A 16,631-nucleotide genomic window follows, 5' to 3' on the forward strand; every position below is an offset into this window, starting at 1 on the left:
ACAACAACCAACCACAGCCAATCACAGTGTAACGAGTCAATCCCTTCAGACGATGGGATATAGAGTGTATTTTGTTGTATGTTTCGAAACATGTTTATAAAACTAATTACACAAATGAATAATGTCGCGGCTCTGAATCTAATTAGCACAGATTTACTTAATGCTATTTAAATTTACACATTCTGTAAGCCAAGGTTCGGAACAATACACATATTACAGTATATTACATCATAGTTACATAAGCGCCATAGAGGACAAATGAGAACTCAGACTCTGACAAAATTTGTTTTAGTAATGAGTAGATATAACACTAATAATTATCTAATTATCTGACAAAATTTGTTTTAGTAATGAGTAGATATAACACTAATAATTATCTAATTATCTGACAATTTGTTTTAGTAATGAGTAGATATAACACAAATAATTATCATTATCAATAACATAAGATCGAGGTGATGACGTGATACATTAATTAATTACTCATTTAACATCTTTCCGTGAATCTAGTCTTCTACATGTTCGCCCATCAGGGCACATGGGCCTATACAGATTGTCCTCAGAATGTGATTGCGTAGTCCTACTGTGCATGCATTATTATTTTTTTGCATTTTTATCCCCCCCCCCCCCCCCTCTCTCTGTGTTGTGTGTGATGTGAAAGAACATTTTTTTCCGGTTTAGGATTCGTATTTAAATAGGCGACAGTGAAACTGAAATTTGAGGGATGTATTTTGATTCCGCTGTTAGTCTATGATAATAAATACTAGCCTTGATACGACAGGTCATGGCAGACCGTCTTGGTCCAAGGCTATGCTAATCATAGAGTGATAAGGGTGATAATACATAAACAAACACAAATAGACTAAATACATGCAAACTGACGAAATGCACTCCTCAATGTATTTGGTATCAATTTATTGGGGCTGCCTGAGACCCAATCAGTGGTCGCCAACTGGACGTTGTTCCCGGAATGTTCCCTTTCTGCCCAATCAGCGTCCAATGCGTGGTGGACTACAGGAAGTGCCCTATATGCGGACCAATGAGATTCCAGCGTTAGTTCAACGTGTTAGCAGGAAGTGTTGTACATCCAGAGATTTGTACCGGCGTTTTTTCGTCTCCACATTCTTTCTCATGTGAACGAACTGAACCGGTCATTTTTTATATACTACACTGCAGTTAAAGAATACATATCTAATTTAACTTATTGCTGTCAAAATGCTGACGTTAGGCGGGTTATCCGTTGCTCTTGCGCTTGTTTTGGTGCCAGGGCGCACTGAAGCACTGAAAGAGGGAGAGTGTGAAGGTAGGTTTTCTAAGCTAAAGGTAGCTTCACCCTTAGCTTGCTTCTGTTCACTTCTCACTTCTTGCATTCATATTACAGAATTGGTTTGCTACCGAGTAGGCCGTGGCAATTGCATCAATAAATATCAATATGATGGATATGGAGTTAGCATAGTGGATTATATGGAAATTCAATGTCGCCATATTGAGAATTTATTTTCGTGTGAAAAACATTCACCAAAATCCCCTATATCTGTTATTTTTAAGTTTTGATATAAGTACACAAATAACTGGAGGTACATTGTGCTATGAGGGGGGTTTAGAGAAAATATGACAATAATATACTTACGTATCGTGTTTATTCATATAAAATCTAATTTTAAGCTATTTCACCATGCTCTACTAAGATGCATTTTGAGTTTATGCTGTCGTCAGGTAACTGGAAGGTGAAAAAATGATTCACATTGGAATGGATGAGGCCAGGGGCACAATCAAAACAGTTTAGAGAAAAAATTGCAAATGTACGAGCTCACAATGTGAGCTAGTAGATCTGCTATTGATATATTTTGTTTGTTTAATTGTTGCGCTCCTCTTAATAAGGATTGCCTTGACCTCTGCAATTGCCCCACTGGGCTACCATAATTCCTTAATATTGTATAGCTTTAGCCTTTATATATTATATAAAGACCTATGGTGTACAAACTATCACCAGGAATCTGAACATGCTGTGCATCTATGAATGTAGACTAGAGACTATTATACACTGTGAATAATAATAGGCTTATGTATGTACATAGTGTATTGCCAGCTACACAGTTGATATTTATGGTACTACAGTAAAAAACACTGGGCCATCTTAACACGGTGAAACGTTTACAGCAGTTACAGCAACCTAAGGAAGCAGCTGTCATGGTACCTTTGGTTGTGAGAGATAGGAATGGAAAATGAAAGAAAGGCTTGTCATGTAAGCGGTCCAGGGATAATGCAACCATTCACCTGCCACCCAAACCTGATTAATTCATATGAGGTTTTACTGGTGTGTTACAGTGCGTCTCTTCGTGCCACACTGCAAGCTTTTACATCTGCTAAAGTGTGAACTACTGATTTTAGAATTTGTAGAATTGCCTCAGGTCTTAATCGGTTAAACTCGTCTCGCAAGCCAGACGACTATTCCAAGTTCCAACATCTTCAAAATGCAACATGGTCTGTAACTCCCCCCCCCCTCCCACCCTGAAAGCAGCACACAGGACGCCGTCATTTACATTCATGGAAATATATTTTAAAGTGTTTAAAAATATCTTTTTGAATTTCCATTCCTGCTAAGCAGCAACCTAGATATGCTTAGACTAATTTACAGTAGAACAAATGTAGGCCGACTTCAGTGCAGAGACTAAATGGATGGATGTGTGTGCGACGCGTGTGCCGTGTGTGTGGCACCTTTTCAGCGCCTCTGTTGCAATTTACAATTTAGGCATTTCCAGAGCGACTTGCATTAAGCAAGAACAAAAACATGGCAATACATGATCCTATACATAAAAAATAGTTATCATGAATCATACTTAAGAGTTAAGATAGTAAGAACGTAACCGTGGATAATAATATGCATAATATGCATATACTATATAGCAGTGGTTCCCAAAGTGGGGTCCCCAGCTAGGAACCAAATGGACCCTTATGGGTCTGTAACTGAGTGTACAAATGGAACCAAATGGACCCTAATGGTTCCATTTGTACCCTTTGAGTTAAATTCACATTTATTTTACAATATAAATTGGGGGTCCCAGAGATAGAAATGCCATTAAATGGGGGGTCCGTAGATTAATGCATGTCAAACTGGGGGTCCTTGAAATTAAACTGGTTGAGTATCACTGCTAGAGGCGAGCCATAAAAATATTCTGTTATGGGGGTCCCTGGAATATCTAGCCCGGGGTCTGCGGGCTAATTGGTGTCAATTTGGGGGTCCTTGGCATGAAAACGTTTGGGAAATGGGAATGGGAACCACTGTATAGTGCTGTCTACATAAAATGCTATCTATGTTCCATCATTCCATGCACACACAGACTGTATGGCGGTGGTGGAAGCATTTAAAAAATATCCACACTAAGGTGGACGTAGTGGCACTACAAAAAAGAACCAATGTAAGACGAAGGCTCAGAGGCATATTATCTTATTCAAGGCTAATGGGATATGGCTTCAGTCGTCCTTGGACTCTGAGAAGATTAAAAAGTCTGCTTGTTTTCCAGTTGCGGAAGAATTTTGTAAAAATGTGCGAGCCGAGAGACTTTCCCCCCGGATATTAATAAAATGTTGTCTTATCATTTGCCTGACTAATTCTTTATACATTTTCTTTTTTTCAGTGTGTGTGACCTTCCTGGGGAAGTTATACCAGTCGTTGCAGGATAACAACATGATATTCACCAGTGCAGATATTGAGACTGCCTTGATGAAGTCCTGTAAAGATGCTAAGGGCAAGGACAACCGCTTTGTAAGTTAACAGTCCGACAGAATATTCACGTTATCCAAGTACTTTCATAGTCTGTTGACGTTAAAGAAGTACCGGTAGGCCTACAAATGTTGCTGCCGCAGCAAACTACCAGCAATTGTTGATTACCATCAAGTACGATTTAAAATCTCCAACTGTTAAGTTCCAGTGGTCAGCAGCAGCTTTGGGCAAGTCTCGGGTGTGAATAATGATATGCGTTGCTTTGTTAGTGAATGAGAACCTTGGTGGTTCTGGAGAAAGACTATGCACTGCACTTCCTTTGATAATCAACAAGTGCAAACCACTGAAATTAAATCCTTTGTAAAATGGAGGGAAGTCTGTTGAAATGAAGATTTCATTTTATTTCCTTTCCAGAAAGGTTACTTTACAGGATACTGGTGATACTAACTAACTAGATACGTTGGTTTGTAATTTGGTTAAGTATTATGCATGCATATACCAGGCACATAGATCCTCCAAATTTAACACAACATGTCAGAGTTGCAGTTTGTATCATCTTGTCCCCTTTGTTTGGCAGCCTGGAAAGTTGGGGGAGTGAGATAAAGGAATAAAGTTGGATCAGGAGAGTAGTTAAAGTGATAATGAACTGGTAGGGGACAGTGTGACGGAGCACTCAAATGTTTTGCCTTTTTAAAATGCCCATCAAGGAGACATGTTTTATTTATTTATTGCTGTTTATTATTGATTGGGCTAAAACTTCTGATTTATTATTATCACTTTAACACAACAAAATTATTTTTTTCCTCTTGCTTCTCTCCTGCATGGTCTCTCTAGTGTTACTACATTGGTGCGACAACTGACGCTGCCACTAAGATTATTAATGAGGTTTCGAAGCCACTCAGCTACCACGTCCCTGTGGAAAAGATTTGTGAGAAACTGAAGAAGAAAGACGGCCAGATCTGTGAACTGAAATACGGTACGTCCCCCGAGGGCAGTGGGCTAGGCCCTTTCTTTGTTTCCTTCTCTTTCTGTTGCTATTTTTCTTTCTTTCTTGCGTCTGCTTGGTTTTTACCAGCTCAATCGGTTTCTTGTGCTATATCTTTTGGTCTATCTTCATACCCGTTTCTCTAAATTCTCATGGCTCCATTGGTCTTTCTGACACTGCCATGTTTTGTTTTTCCTTCCCCTTTCTGTAGTGTTATTAAACAGGATGTTAGTCTGCATTTCTTAGCTTAAAAAATTGGACTGTCATTCATAGCTAGGATTGTGTAGTGTGTGCATGCATATCATTTCAAATGATGCCCAGCACCATGTGAATTGAACCACAAATTTCACCAGTCATTTAAAAATGTTGTCTAGTATCCACTATGTCCTCACCCAGATGACCATGATTGATCTCATGCATTTTGAACATTTCTCTCTCCTAACTGCTGTCTGTAGACAAACAAGTGGACCTGAGCACCGTGGACCTAAAGAAGTTGAAGGTGAAGGACCTGAAGAAGATACTGGAAGAGTGGGGCGAGTCGTGCAAAGGCTGCGCCGAGAAGTCTGACTTCATCCGCAAAATCACTGAGCTCATGCCCAAGTACGCCCCCACTGCCGCCAAAGCACGGACAGATCTGTAAAAAAAATCACCCTCTATCTCATAACTTTGGGACTTTTTGGAACAGATACAATCCACTGAGGATTCAGGATTGGGAGAAGAGAAGGGAGGAAGTTTTTGTATGTCTGTTCTTTTCTTGAGGTGTGCACTCATCCGCTATCACACAGATTCATAAGTGTAGGGGGCTGGTGTGCATTTATGCTGCCTATACCTGCTCTATGTTTTTAAATGTAGTGTGCAAGTGTTCATATTTCATAGCAGTCCGGGAAACATTTGGAGAGAGAGTTGCATATCTGGGCATTCTGGGGTGGAATTCATAGTTTGGAATGCCGGCACGTAACATCCTCATTCCTTATACACCACTCATATATGACCCAGGGGTATTGAACATATTTGAACATTCTCATCTAAATATGGAGGGAACAAGGCCACCAAGACCAGACAAGTAGAAATATGGAAACGGCAATGTGCTCATCCGTTACAGAATACCATTTCTGGAAGCATGTTACCATCTACCTTCCTTCTTAAAAAGCTAACAAAGCATGTATACATGCTCTCCATGGGACCAAGCCAAATACAATTGGGGGTATGATAGAATACTGTTGTGACATAAAAAAAAAATTCCCTATCTCTCAAATGCTGGAATATATTTGTGCAAAGTGTGATCCCACTTGTGCTTACATCATATTGTTTGTTTTATTCTCATTTCCGTGCAAACCGAACCAGATACTCATCACTGTCATTAATGGACCGCTTCACCACTTTTCAACCTATCTTCATATAATAGGTCCTCACTAATCATTTTTTTCTACTCGTCTGTGTCTCATAGGAGGGCTGTGGGCAGTCCTATGAGACACAGACTGAGTAGAAATAAAATTGTGCCATTGTATCATGATTATTAGTGAGGACCTATTTGGTTGAAAAGTGGTGAAGTGGTCCTTTAACTCTGCTCATGGTAACTCAAAATTTTAAGAATAGTTACTTTAAAATCACAGAAATGGATTGACTGAGCACTTATTTACACAGCACATATTTACATTTCAAATGGATCATGCTGTTTAATTTTATTTTTTTCAATCATGGCATTTATTTCCCACCCGTAAGGGTACACCCTTGAATAATCTATTACAGCAGGTCATCATGCGACTCATTGAACACGCACTTCTGCCATCCACACACCCGTCCCATGAGAGGATTTCGTTAAAAAAGAAAATAGTTATATTTTCATCAGAATTTTACTCCTTGCTACTCTCCATGAAAATTGTGATAACAAGAACTTTTCTACAGTTGAGGAAAATTGAAACGTTTTCATTTCCAGATCACTGTGATGGGATAGAAAATGTGTTTTTCAATTTGCATGCTGAAATGGTAGCACAGAAGGTTGCACTGACCTACACTGAATTCCACCCCTCATCACTGCAATGTATTCCAGAAAGGATAGATATTGTTTTTGATGTACGCAAAGAGTCTGTACAAAAAAAGAAAAGATGTGTGCGACCCTTGAAAAGACTTGATACAGGAAAGATTTGTAAAAATGAGAAATACTGTTCTTTGACATCAACCTTTAATGTTACGCCTGATTGTTTATTACAACTGTGCTACTATACTTTTTCATTAAAATATAAAAACATTGTGTATTGAGTACTGGTTTGTCTCATTTGCCCCTAGTTATGCTGTTTAATTTGTGTTCACTTCAACCTTATCTTCATATAATTGGTCTTCACTAATGCTCATAAGATGGTGTCATTGTGTACTCACTCTGTCTCAGAGAGGTGACATTGAGTGGACATTCCAAAAACCTGCCTACCAAGCTTAGAATCAATCTGCAACCTTTCTCTTCCTGGAAACTTGGCCTGCTGAAATACAAGCCATTATTTTTATCTATCTAAGTAGACGGAAATTGTACCAACAGGTGTTGCATCAGGGAAAGAATAACGGATCATAAAAAATACTACCATATTAATATTTAAATGGACATTCTAACGGCAGTTCTGAATTATTTGTATTCCATTTTACAGTAAAACTAAAAAGTTACAGAATGGTTTGTTTGGGATTTGGCAGAGCCTGGGAATACGTAACGTAATGCGTCATGACGTAGGCTCTTGTGAGAGATCCTCCCATTGGGGGCTGGGGGGAGGAAGCGCACATTCCTATTGTCCAAGATGGCGGCGTTGGTGCAGATCCTTTGATGCTAGCATGTTTTTAAATGCTTTTACGCTTTTATATCGGAATATATGCAGTTGTTCGGCGTCTCAATCGCTAGCTTCCTTTAACCGAAACACCGGTCTGCGAGGTTAGTTTCGCTAACGCCCGTGGAATAGGCTGACCGCACCGGATTCCGTGTGCAGGCGGTGAAAAGTTTGGGCTCCATCATCATCATCACTGGAAGATGAAACGACAGGCCGGGAGAGACAGCAGTCCGTCCCGGGCTTTGGCCAAGAGGATCCGCGAACGGGAGCGGGAGAGTGCGCGGAGAGAGGAGTTGCTGCCGCCGCCGCCGCTCGCCTTGCTGCTGGCAGAGAGCCGCGCGTATCACAGGCGGAGCCGTAGCCGAGAGAGAGAGAAGCCCCGAGGGCTGCGAGAGGAGCGCGCTGCCGCCCTGGAGCTCCAACACCGGCATGAGCTCAGTCTGCTCGGCCGCCCGCCGCTCCGCACCACCCCGGCAGAGCCCCCCGGCGCGAGACCGGGCACGTTGGAATACAAGACGCTGCTCATCAACAACCTCGGCTCGCAGGTTTCAGACGAGGACGTCGAGGACATGCTGTTTCACGAGTTCAAAAAGTTCGGCGACGTTAGTGTGAAATTGTCGCACACCCCGGAGCTCGGGCGGATCGCCTATGTGAATTTTCGCCATCCGGAGGACGCCAAGGAAGCGAGACACGCGAAGTCTTCCAGGTTAGTGCTGGGCGACCGTCAACTCAAAGTAGAACCCATGTACGTTAGGAAGCGAAGTGTGACGCCGCCAGATGTGGGTTATTTGCCACTGCACGCACCCTACCCCTACCGCCAACGATCCCTCTCACCCCCTGGGCCTGGGGTCAGTAACATCAGAGACATCAGAGCCAGACATTATGCTTTGGAAAGTTTGGGACTCAGTCGAGAGCGAGAGAGGATCTTGGATTATTATGGAATGCTCGATGAGAGGGGGCGACCCTATGGCTTCCCTCCCATTCCGGTAGTAGAGGATCTAAAACCTGAAGATGACCATAGAGCAACTAGTAATCTTTTTATTGGAAATTTGGAACATAATGTTTCAGAGGTGGAGATTAGGAGGAGTTTCGAAAAGTATGGCATCATTGAAGATGTCGTGATAAAACGCCCGGTCCGTGGCCAGGGCGGGGCGTACGCTTTTGTGAAGTACCAGAATCTTGACATGGCTCTTAGGGCCAAGGTAGGCATGCAGGGCCGTTTAATAATCGGTGGCAACCAGGTGAAAATTGGCTATGGCAAGGCCAACCCTACCACACGGCTCTGGGTGGGTGGCCTTGGCCCAGGAACCTCGCTCGCTGCCCTCGCACGGGAGTTTGACCGATTTGGCAGTATACGAAATGTCGATTATGTCAAGGGGGACACTTTTGCTTACATCCAGTATGAAAGTTTGGATGCTGCCCAGGCTGCCTGCAGCCAGATGAGGGGCTTTCCCTTGGGAGGACCTGAGCGGCGTCTGAGGGTGGACTTTGCTAAAGTGGAGGAGACCCCTGCTACTGTACGTCCTCCTGTTCAATTTCCAGCAGGCTACCAGCCACCAGTGCCCCTCCCCGACCCCTACGAGCTCCTTGGGGAGGGCTTTGTCCGCCACAGGAGCGTGGAGCATGAGCTGAGGGGAGTCAGGGATCGACTGTCACCTCTTGCTCACGGCCTCCTCTCACCGAGGGAGAGAGAGAGGGCTCTGCTAGAGAGGGACTTTCCTGGCAGCCCTACTCGTAGCCTTGAGAGGAGGGCAGTGGGCAGCCCTACTCGTATTCTTGATAGGAGGGCAGTGGGCACACTGGGCAGCCCTACTCGTAGCCTTGAGAGGAGGGCAGTGGGCAGCCCTACTCGTAGCCTTGACAGGAGGGCAGTGGGCAGCCCTACTCGTAGCCTTGAGAGGAGGGCAGTGGGCAGCCCTACTCGAAGCCTTGACAGGAGGGCAGTGGGCAGCCCTACACGTATCCTTGACAGGAGGGCAGTGGGCAGCCCTACTCGTAGCCTTGACAGGAGGGCAGTGGGCAGCCCTACTCGTAGCCTTGACAGGAGGGCAGTGGGCAGCCCTACTCGTATTCTTGACAGGAGGGCAGTGGGCAGCCCTACTCGTATTCTTGACAGGAGGGCAGTGGGCAGCCCTACTCGTAGCCTTGACAGGAGGGCAGTGGGCAGCCCTACTCGTAGCCTTGACAGGAGGGCAGTGGGCAGCCCTACTCGTATTCTTGACAGGAGGGCAGTGGGCAGCCCTACTCGTATCCTTGACAGGAGGGCAGCGGGCAGCCCTACTCGTAGCCTTGACAGGAGGGCAGCGGGCAGTGTGGTGGAGGCTTTTGGGAGAGGAAGCAGAACAGCGAGGAGCCGCAGTAGGAGCCGGGAGCGCTGGCTGAAGGAGAGGGACGAGAGGAGGAACAGGAGGCGGAGCAGGAGTGTGTCTAATGACAGGCAGACGGATGAGAGGGAAAGAGACCGAGAGAAGGAGAGGGGGAGGGCAAAAGTGAGAGTTGACAAGGTGGGTCCCGTGTCTCCTGACGCCAGCCCGGATCGAGCGCGGGTTAGAGCCCCCGACTCCACCACAGAACCCAGGGACCACTCGCCAGACAGCGGCGGAGGTGGCCTGCGATCGTCTGCCGCCAACGAAGATGACTCCGCTGCCCTGCCGTCCAGTCGCCACCACCATCACCATCACCACCACCACAAGAAATCCTCCGGTGATCACCTGAACAACCATCACCATAGGAACAGTGAAAGCACAACAGCAGCCACTGACTCTCCCTCTGTGCACACAGACCCTCGCACCACCTCCTCTTCCTCCTCCCCCCTCACCACCCTGTCTGAATTTTCCCAGGTGCACCTCTCCAAGTCCTGGCATGGCTTCTTTGCACTGAAAAACAGCAGCTTCCCCACAGACCTGTACCAGCTGGAAGGCGGCCCAGCCTTCTTCAAGTCGATGATGGCGAGGGATAGCCTGAAGCCTCCACAAGGCCAGCCCAACCAGCTGAAGATCGCCCAGCGGCTCCGCATGGACCAGACGCGCCTCGACGAGGTGACGCGCCGCATCAAGCAGGGCCGCCCCAGCAGCTATGCGATACTCCTGGCCCTCCAGGGTCCCATTGACCGGCAGGCCCCGCCCCCAGAGCCTGGGCTCCAGGTGCGTTTGCTGCGTCATCTTGTGACCTACCTGAGGAACAAAGAGGCGGCCGGGGTCATCAGTCTGCCCGCCACGAAAGAGGGGGCGACCGGGGCGATGCTGTACGCGTTCCCTCCCGGAGAGTTCTCCCAGCAGTACCTCCAGGTGGCCAAAAGGACTGTAGGCAACCTGGACGAGGAACACATGGTCATTGTGATCGTCAGCGACACTGGCTGACTGATTTTTTTATTGATCATTACTATGCACTGATGTGTGTTAGTACGCAGTAGGAGTGCATTATATACATAGTCACACACATGCATATACGAATATGGACACGGAAACCTCATGCATAACTGACTTGAGAAGAGACTAGAGCTTGGGAACCTCTGCACAGACAGCAAATGTTTCTAGAGGAACAAAGACATTTTGTTTTATTCTTTTACATTTTTACTGAGTCATCTTAAAAACAGAAATGGCCAATCACACTACACTCTCCTCCCTCTCTCTCTCTCTGGTGTCGGTTTGGGTGGTCATTTCCATGGTGATCTGGAGGGGGGAAATGTCTTCCTTTGAATGCTGGGAAAGTTGGTGATCAAAACACTAAGGTGAGAGGATGTTCATAAATGTATTGTACTGCTAGTACACCATTGTTTTTGTATCTTTAAACCGTAAAACACTAAATCTGAGGTGGTCTCGTATATAGGCTTTGTACTTTGTACTTTTTTTTTTGTTAACCTTTTTTGTATTATAAAGAGTAAGACCAAGTTGTTTGTGTATATACAACAATAGAATGCTTACGCCTGATTTCAATTTGGCTGTGCATCATGTCACACACCAAAAATAGAAGATCTTTCAAGCTCACCGCACGTCACAATGCATCGCAGTGCACCAGTTGTGAGCTTGTAGATCAGCAATTATTGGTGTGCGACACCAATGTGCAACCATGTATAAATCAGGCTTTGTAGCCTATTTGATATGATTGTACTGTATAGCAGGGTGGGGAATATTGGTGCCAGCTCCCAGTCATATGCTGTTAACTTTTTACGTTTTGAATTTTTTTACCAGTAAGATGTCCTTAGTACTAGTATGTTACTACCGGTAGTTTGTTTGGTCTACTGGCCACTAAACTGCATTTCTGAGGAGGTATTTTTGGAATGCATCAGCTACAGTGGCCGGTGGAGCTCAGGAACTGAATTTCCACCCTCCTTCCCCCTTCATCCCTTCAACTGTACACTTTTATCAATTTTACCATTCCACGTTCTTTTAGGTGTCTGTAAAATTAACTTTTTTATCTGGGGGGGGAAAATACTTTCCTCTCAGTGAACTTATTTTGAATATTTCGAGGCAACATTTTAACGGTTCTTGTAAGAACTGACTTTAGGGCTGCAATGGCTAACCAAACGAATGGATTTAATCGATGATATAAATAAATGAAATGATCACCAAAAAAGAACAGGTTCTCAATTATTTAATTAATTGAAAAGGTAATTCAATAAAACATTCACTAAATAATAGCTGATAATTATAGTTGCATCCCTAGATTGTTTGACATGTTACTTCTATTTCTGTATGTTTTTGTTTTTAAATCTGATTTGAATACAGCCCTCCGTTCATTCATCCATCCATCTTTCTCAAGTTATTTAGCCAACGGTTGAGCCTAAAAAAAAGCATTCTATGTCTTGCCTTTTGCCTCCGTTTCCCCCTACATCTCAGTCCTAACATCATCCAAAGGAGTATTCAAGTGAGAGGGAAGCATTTATTTTACAGATGTATTTTTTGTGATTGTTGATTTGAACTACATTAACCTGAGGTGCACTTGATGTATTTATGCCAGCGTCTTCAGTCAAAAACATTTTGTCCTTTTCTCAAATACACTCATTGGACTCATGTATAGGAATGGTAGGTACTAGTAACTAGTAGGTAACATTACTTTATTTCCTGTTGCATAATACATTGTTGTTGTACATGTTAAACTGAGTTTTAACCATCTGACCGAGGTATGATAAACAAATAGAATAGAAATGGACAATACACTTGCTAATCTGCGTCCATTCATGCCCCTACAATGGAATTGTAATATTGATGTGGAAATGAATATTGACTCCAAAAATGCAAACAACCTCCACTTGAATGTTCTTTTAGCCTTTGACAGCACCAGTCATCTCATCACACACACTTTCACTGTACTGATGCCTATTTACATTAAGGCTTGATTTATTCTTTATTGTGCACTGGTGCCACACTGATACTGAAATAACTGAACAGCCCATCTACAAGCACACACACCTACCATAACCGGTTGTGAGCTTTTAGATCGATTTGTTTTGGGGGTGTGTCACCAGCACGCAACAAAGAATAAATCATTCAACTCAATCAACTGTATTCGTTAAAGCAGAACCAGCCTCACCTGGCCTCGCCTTCTTGTGTGCTATCGATTTGTACAATTGTTACTAATATCTTCAAAATAATATACATGCAAGAAAAGAACGATGCTCCAGAGAAAGCATGATGTTCTCTAAATTGCTCTTTGGTTACAACAAGTCCTAGCATAGCAAGCTGTTTTGTGTTTTAGAAAAACAAGTTTTGCTTTGTTGGACTTGTCAGTGCCATGCCCAAATTACACTGATTGAACGTGTGAAATTACTGGACTGTACAAATGAGGACTTTGAAATGTTCTCAAATATGGTAATTTTTATTTTCAAGGTCGGCAGTCATTTCATGCAAATGCATACAATGTATACAATACTATGTATACTATACATGCAATATGTCTGTGATAACCATTGTGGTGAGGTCTGGAGTGTCACAATTATTTGGCTTTATTGTTCAGGGTTTTCTTTTTTCTCTTTTTCTTTTTTTGTGTGAATGCTGGCCCAGTGTTCCTGGAAGATTTGATTCAGTCTATGTTGGCTTACCTGGTTTTAATCTGATCTGAAGTAGGCTGTTAATTTAATTCGGTGTGTATTGATGGAACCAAGTGTACCCTTACGCTCCACTTATTTCAATGTGTACTCCGATAGTTCAAAGAACACCCAAAACTTTACTGTACCTACCTCTGGTGATGACAATATGGTTTTGTCCCTCAAGGTTATTGCTATTTTGAAATTAATAAATCATTGACACATACACCTTAAACACATCATTGTATCACTCTTGGCCCTTACAAAACATGTTTACTGTAATATTTCAAACCTGCCTTCCATTAAATGCTCTAAATAAGCATTACCATGCCTTCCTATTATACATTTTTAGAACATGTTGTCATCAGTTCATCCTGGTTAAGTGTTGATACTAAAACAGTCGGGGGACAGGGGTTTCATCATTCTGGCAGGCTGGGGCCAGCCACTTTTAAAAAAAAGAAAGAAGAGTAAAGATCTCTAGTGCTTTGGGATAGTGTCCAGCAAATGACTTGTGTTGTCCGTTACGTTGATTGTTATTATTCTATTTTGTTTGTATTATTTTTCCCACAATGTTCATGGCAGGCTGCTGTTAAATAAGGATGGGTAAATTGGCTCTTTGGGTGGTCTACTCTATTGTATAAAATTAGGCAGATTTATTTAGTAAAATAGAGAAATTGACTGATGAGTTTTGTTATTCCACCATCCGCTGTGGCACCATAGGTAGAAAGTTAAGGTAGACCAATTTTGTTGCACACTGTAAATTGCTGATCTACAAGCTCACAACACATTGCGTGATGCGTTGTGAGCTTGTAGATCAGCCTCAGTGAGGCGATAACTCTTCCAGGAAAGTTATGCCCATCTGCCATCTCATTGCTGTCCATCACTACACTGACACTCCTACTGTATACTTCTACTTGGTGCAACGCTCTGTAAAACATTTCACATAATGTTCAGTTATGCTTTTTGTTCCCGTCTCATACAAATCTGTATTATTCTGTGAATTGACCGATAATGCTGAAGAAGATTTGTGCACACGTGTTTGTGCACCTTGTTTGGTTTTGATTTCAGTCTGTTGATATTCTGTATGGGGAAACATAACGTAATAAAATGTTATGCATTTTACGTGCTTTGTTACGTTTCTAAAGTTTTGAATTTCTCTTAACATACTAATATTTGAAGAACGTATTAGGAATTATGACATATAAAGGCACAATGCTATTTTATTTGTTCTATGGTTGGTGTATAGCTAGGCCTATCACTTTGTAATAAACAGTTTTGTAGATTGTCTATTGTAAACAAATGACAGTAGAAAATTGTATGTCTACTGTACATGAGTTCCAGTTGTGCCTAAAGTTCTCTTTGATAGTACATATTCAGCACTGAAATTAGTGGACCCTTTTCACAGACACAGCTGCTGCTAATTAAACTAATGGTGGGTATGTTTGACCCCCCCCCCCAAGGTTCAATTTGGTTCTATTTGTACACTTTCAGAGTAATATTATCACTGAGGATTTTACTGTGTCAGAGTTGTGTTTTATGGTCAGCATCATGTCAGTATCATGGTCAGTATGTAGGCCTGCCCTACATGTATATCTACTCTACTACTATCAATTGAAAGAGACAGCAATTTCCAATTTTATCAGAATCATGACTGAATAATGCAAAAATATAATTAGAAAAATAAAAGTTTTTTATTATCCCTTGCACCTACACTACGGGCTACGGCCATGGAAACAGAAAAAAATATAAAAAAAGCAAATAGAAGAGAATATAAAATTGCATCTGCACAACCATAAATTGTGAGGCTGTAATCAATCATAATTATATCAAACTATATATTTAGGTAGTAGGTAACTAGGTATTACCTTATTATATAGGATACTGTAGCCCAGGGGTGCCCAAAAGGTAGATCACGATCTACCAGTAGATCACAAAGGCTGTGGAGGTAGATCACATGACCCTAAAAAGAAATATACAGTAAAATATATTTTTTGGCATCTAGCTGCCACTTGAATTAAGGTACCACTTGATTGATTGACATGCATCACAAAGGGCCTGTCAGCTCAAACCCACAATGTAATAGTACAGACGTCAGTAGCGTTATTCCTCAAGAGGTACATTGACTGTGAATAAATGGTCACTGGGAACACTAGAGGGCAGCACATACCTGTAAATTAAAACAATGGCGACAGGGGAGCCTTGACAGATGCAACCTGGATGAAACTCATGTTTCCCATGACTTAAGCAAAGTAAAGAGAAAAATCCCTAACAGCTATCAACTAATTTGATTCATGATGATGAGGAAAACACAGATAAATAAAGCTAGACCATTGAGTTTTCAGTAGGCTATTTTACTGCCTATTGGAATCCTCTTCGGTTTCCCATCCCCCTGAAGTCTAAAGTGGTCAACATAGCCTACATCATATTAAGTGTGTGGTCACAGGAAGCCCAACAAGAGCACAGTGGGTGTCCTAACATGTACCAAGCGACACCCAACCATTTGTTTGTGGACAATGGACATCAAGATAGTGGCCACTGGCTATTCTGAGATTCCGCCTGGCTGCTAAGGACATGTTTACCCAGCTGAGAGATAATGTAATGTCGCACTATATACTATACTAGTTTAAAACAGTTATTTTTGTGCTATATTAATCTATATTGTGGTTCCATCAGATTCCACAAGGCCTATACGGTAGGCCTATATACTTTATTGTTCTGTAAAAAATCATGTCATGAATCATGACATGACTCATGAAAGGTGAATGATGGTAAATGGAGTTAAACCACAGAGTTATATACAGTATAAATATATATATATATATATATATATATATATATATATATATATATATATATATATATATATATATATATATATATATATGTAGCCATGGGCATGGTTCACATGACGCTCGTACTTCACGACAGTCATGTTTCAGGGGCCAGGGCTAATACAGTATGTCATTATTCTGAGTTTGTGCAAAGCAATTATTTCACCTTTATTTTGACGGTGTAAACAAATGCTTTTATTCTGAAGGTCATTTTGTGCGCATGCGGACCTGTACCTCCCGGCGTGTTGTTTCCTGACAA

At 42.5% G+C, this 16,631-nt stretch overlaps 2 protein-coding genes across 2 annotated transcripts; both read left to right on the plus strand.

The window, feature by feature from the left end:
- Positions 1–1,101: 1,101 nt before the first annotated feature.
- On the plus strand, positions 1,102–5,649 carry manf (mesencephalic astrocyte-derived neurotrophic factor). The gene is made up of 4 exons (XM_080777829.1): positions 1,102–1,303; positions 3,639–3,766; positions 4,559–4,700; positions 5,165–5,649. Exons 1-4 carry the CDS (start codon positions 1,216–1,218, stop codon positions 5,347–5,349), a joined length of 543 nt encoding a protein of 180 aa, XP_080633955.1. The 5' UTR covers positions 1,102–1,215; the 3' UTR covers positions 5,350–5,649.
- A 1,849-nt stretch (positions 5,650–7,498) lies between these two features.
- rbm15b (RNA binding motif protein 15B) lies at positions 7,499–11,940 on the plus strand. The gene is made up of 2 exons (XM_080775285.1): positions 7,499–9,250; positions 9,785–11,940. Exons 1-2 carry the CDS (start codon positions 7,717–7,719, stop codon positions 10,873–10,875), a joined length of 2,625 nt encoding a protein of 874 aa, XP_080631411.1. The 5' UTR covers positions 7,499–7,716; the 3' UTR covers positions 10,876–11,940.
- Positions 11,941–16,631: the final 4,691 nt, after the last annotated feature.

This window comes from Protomyctophum bolini (assembly GCF_963924005.1).
Source record: "Protomyctophum bolini genome assembly, chromosome: 2".
In the NCBI taxonomy this organism is placed as follows: Eukaryota; Metazoa; Chordata; class Actinopteri; order Myctophiformes; family Myctophidae; genus Protomyctophum; species Protomyctophum bolini.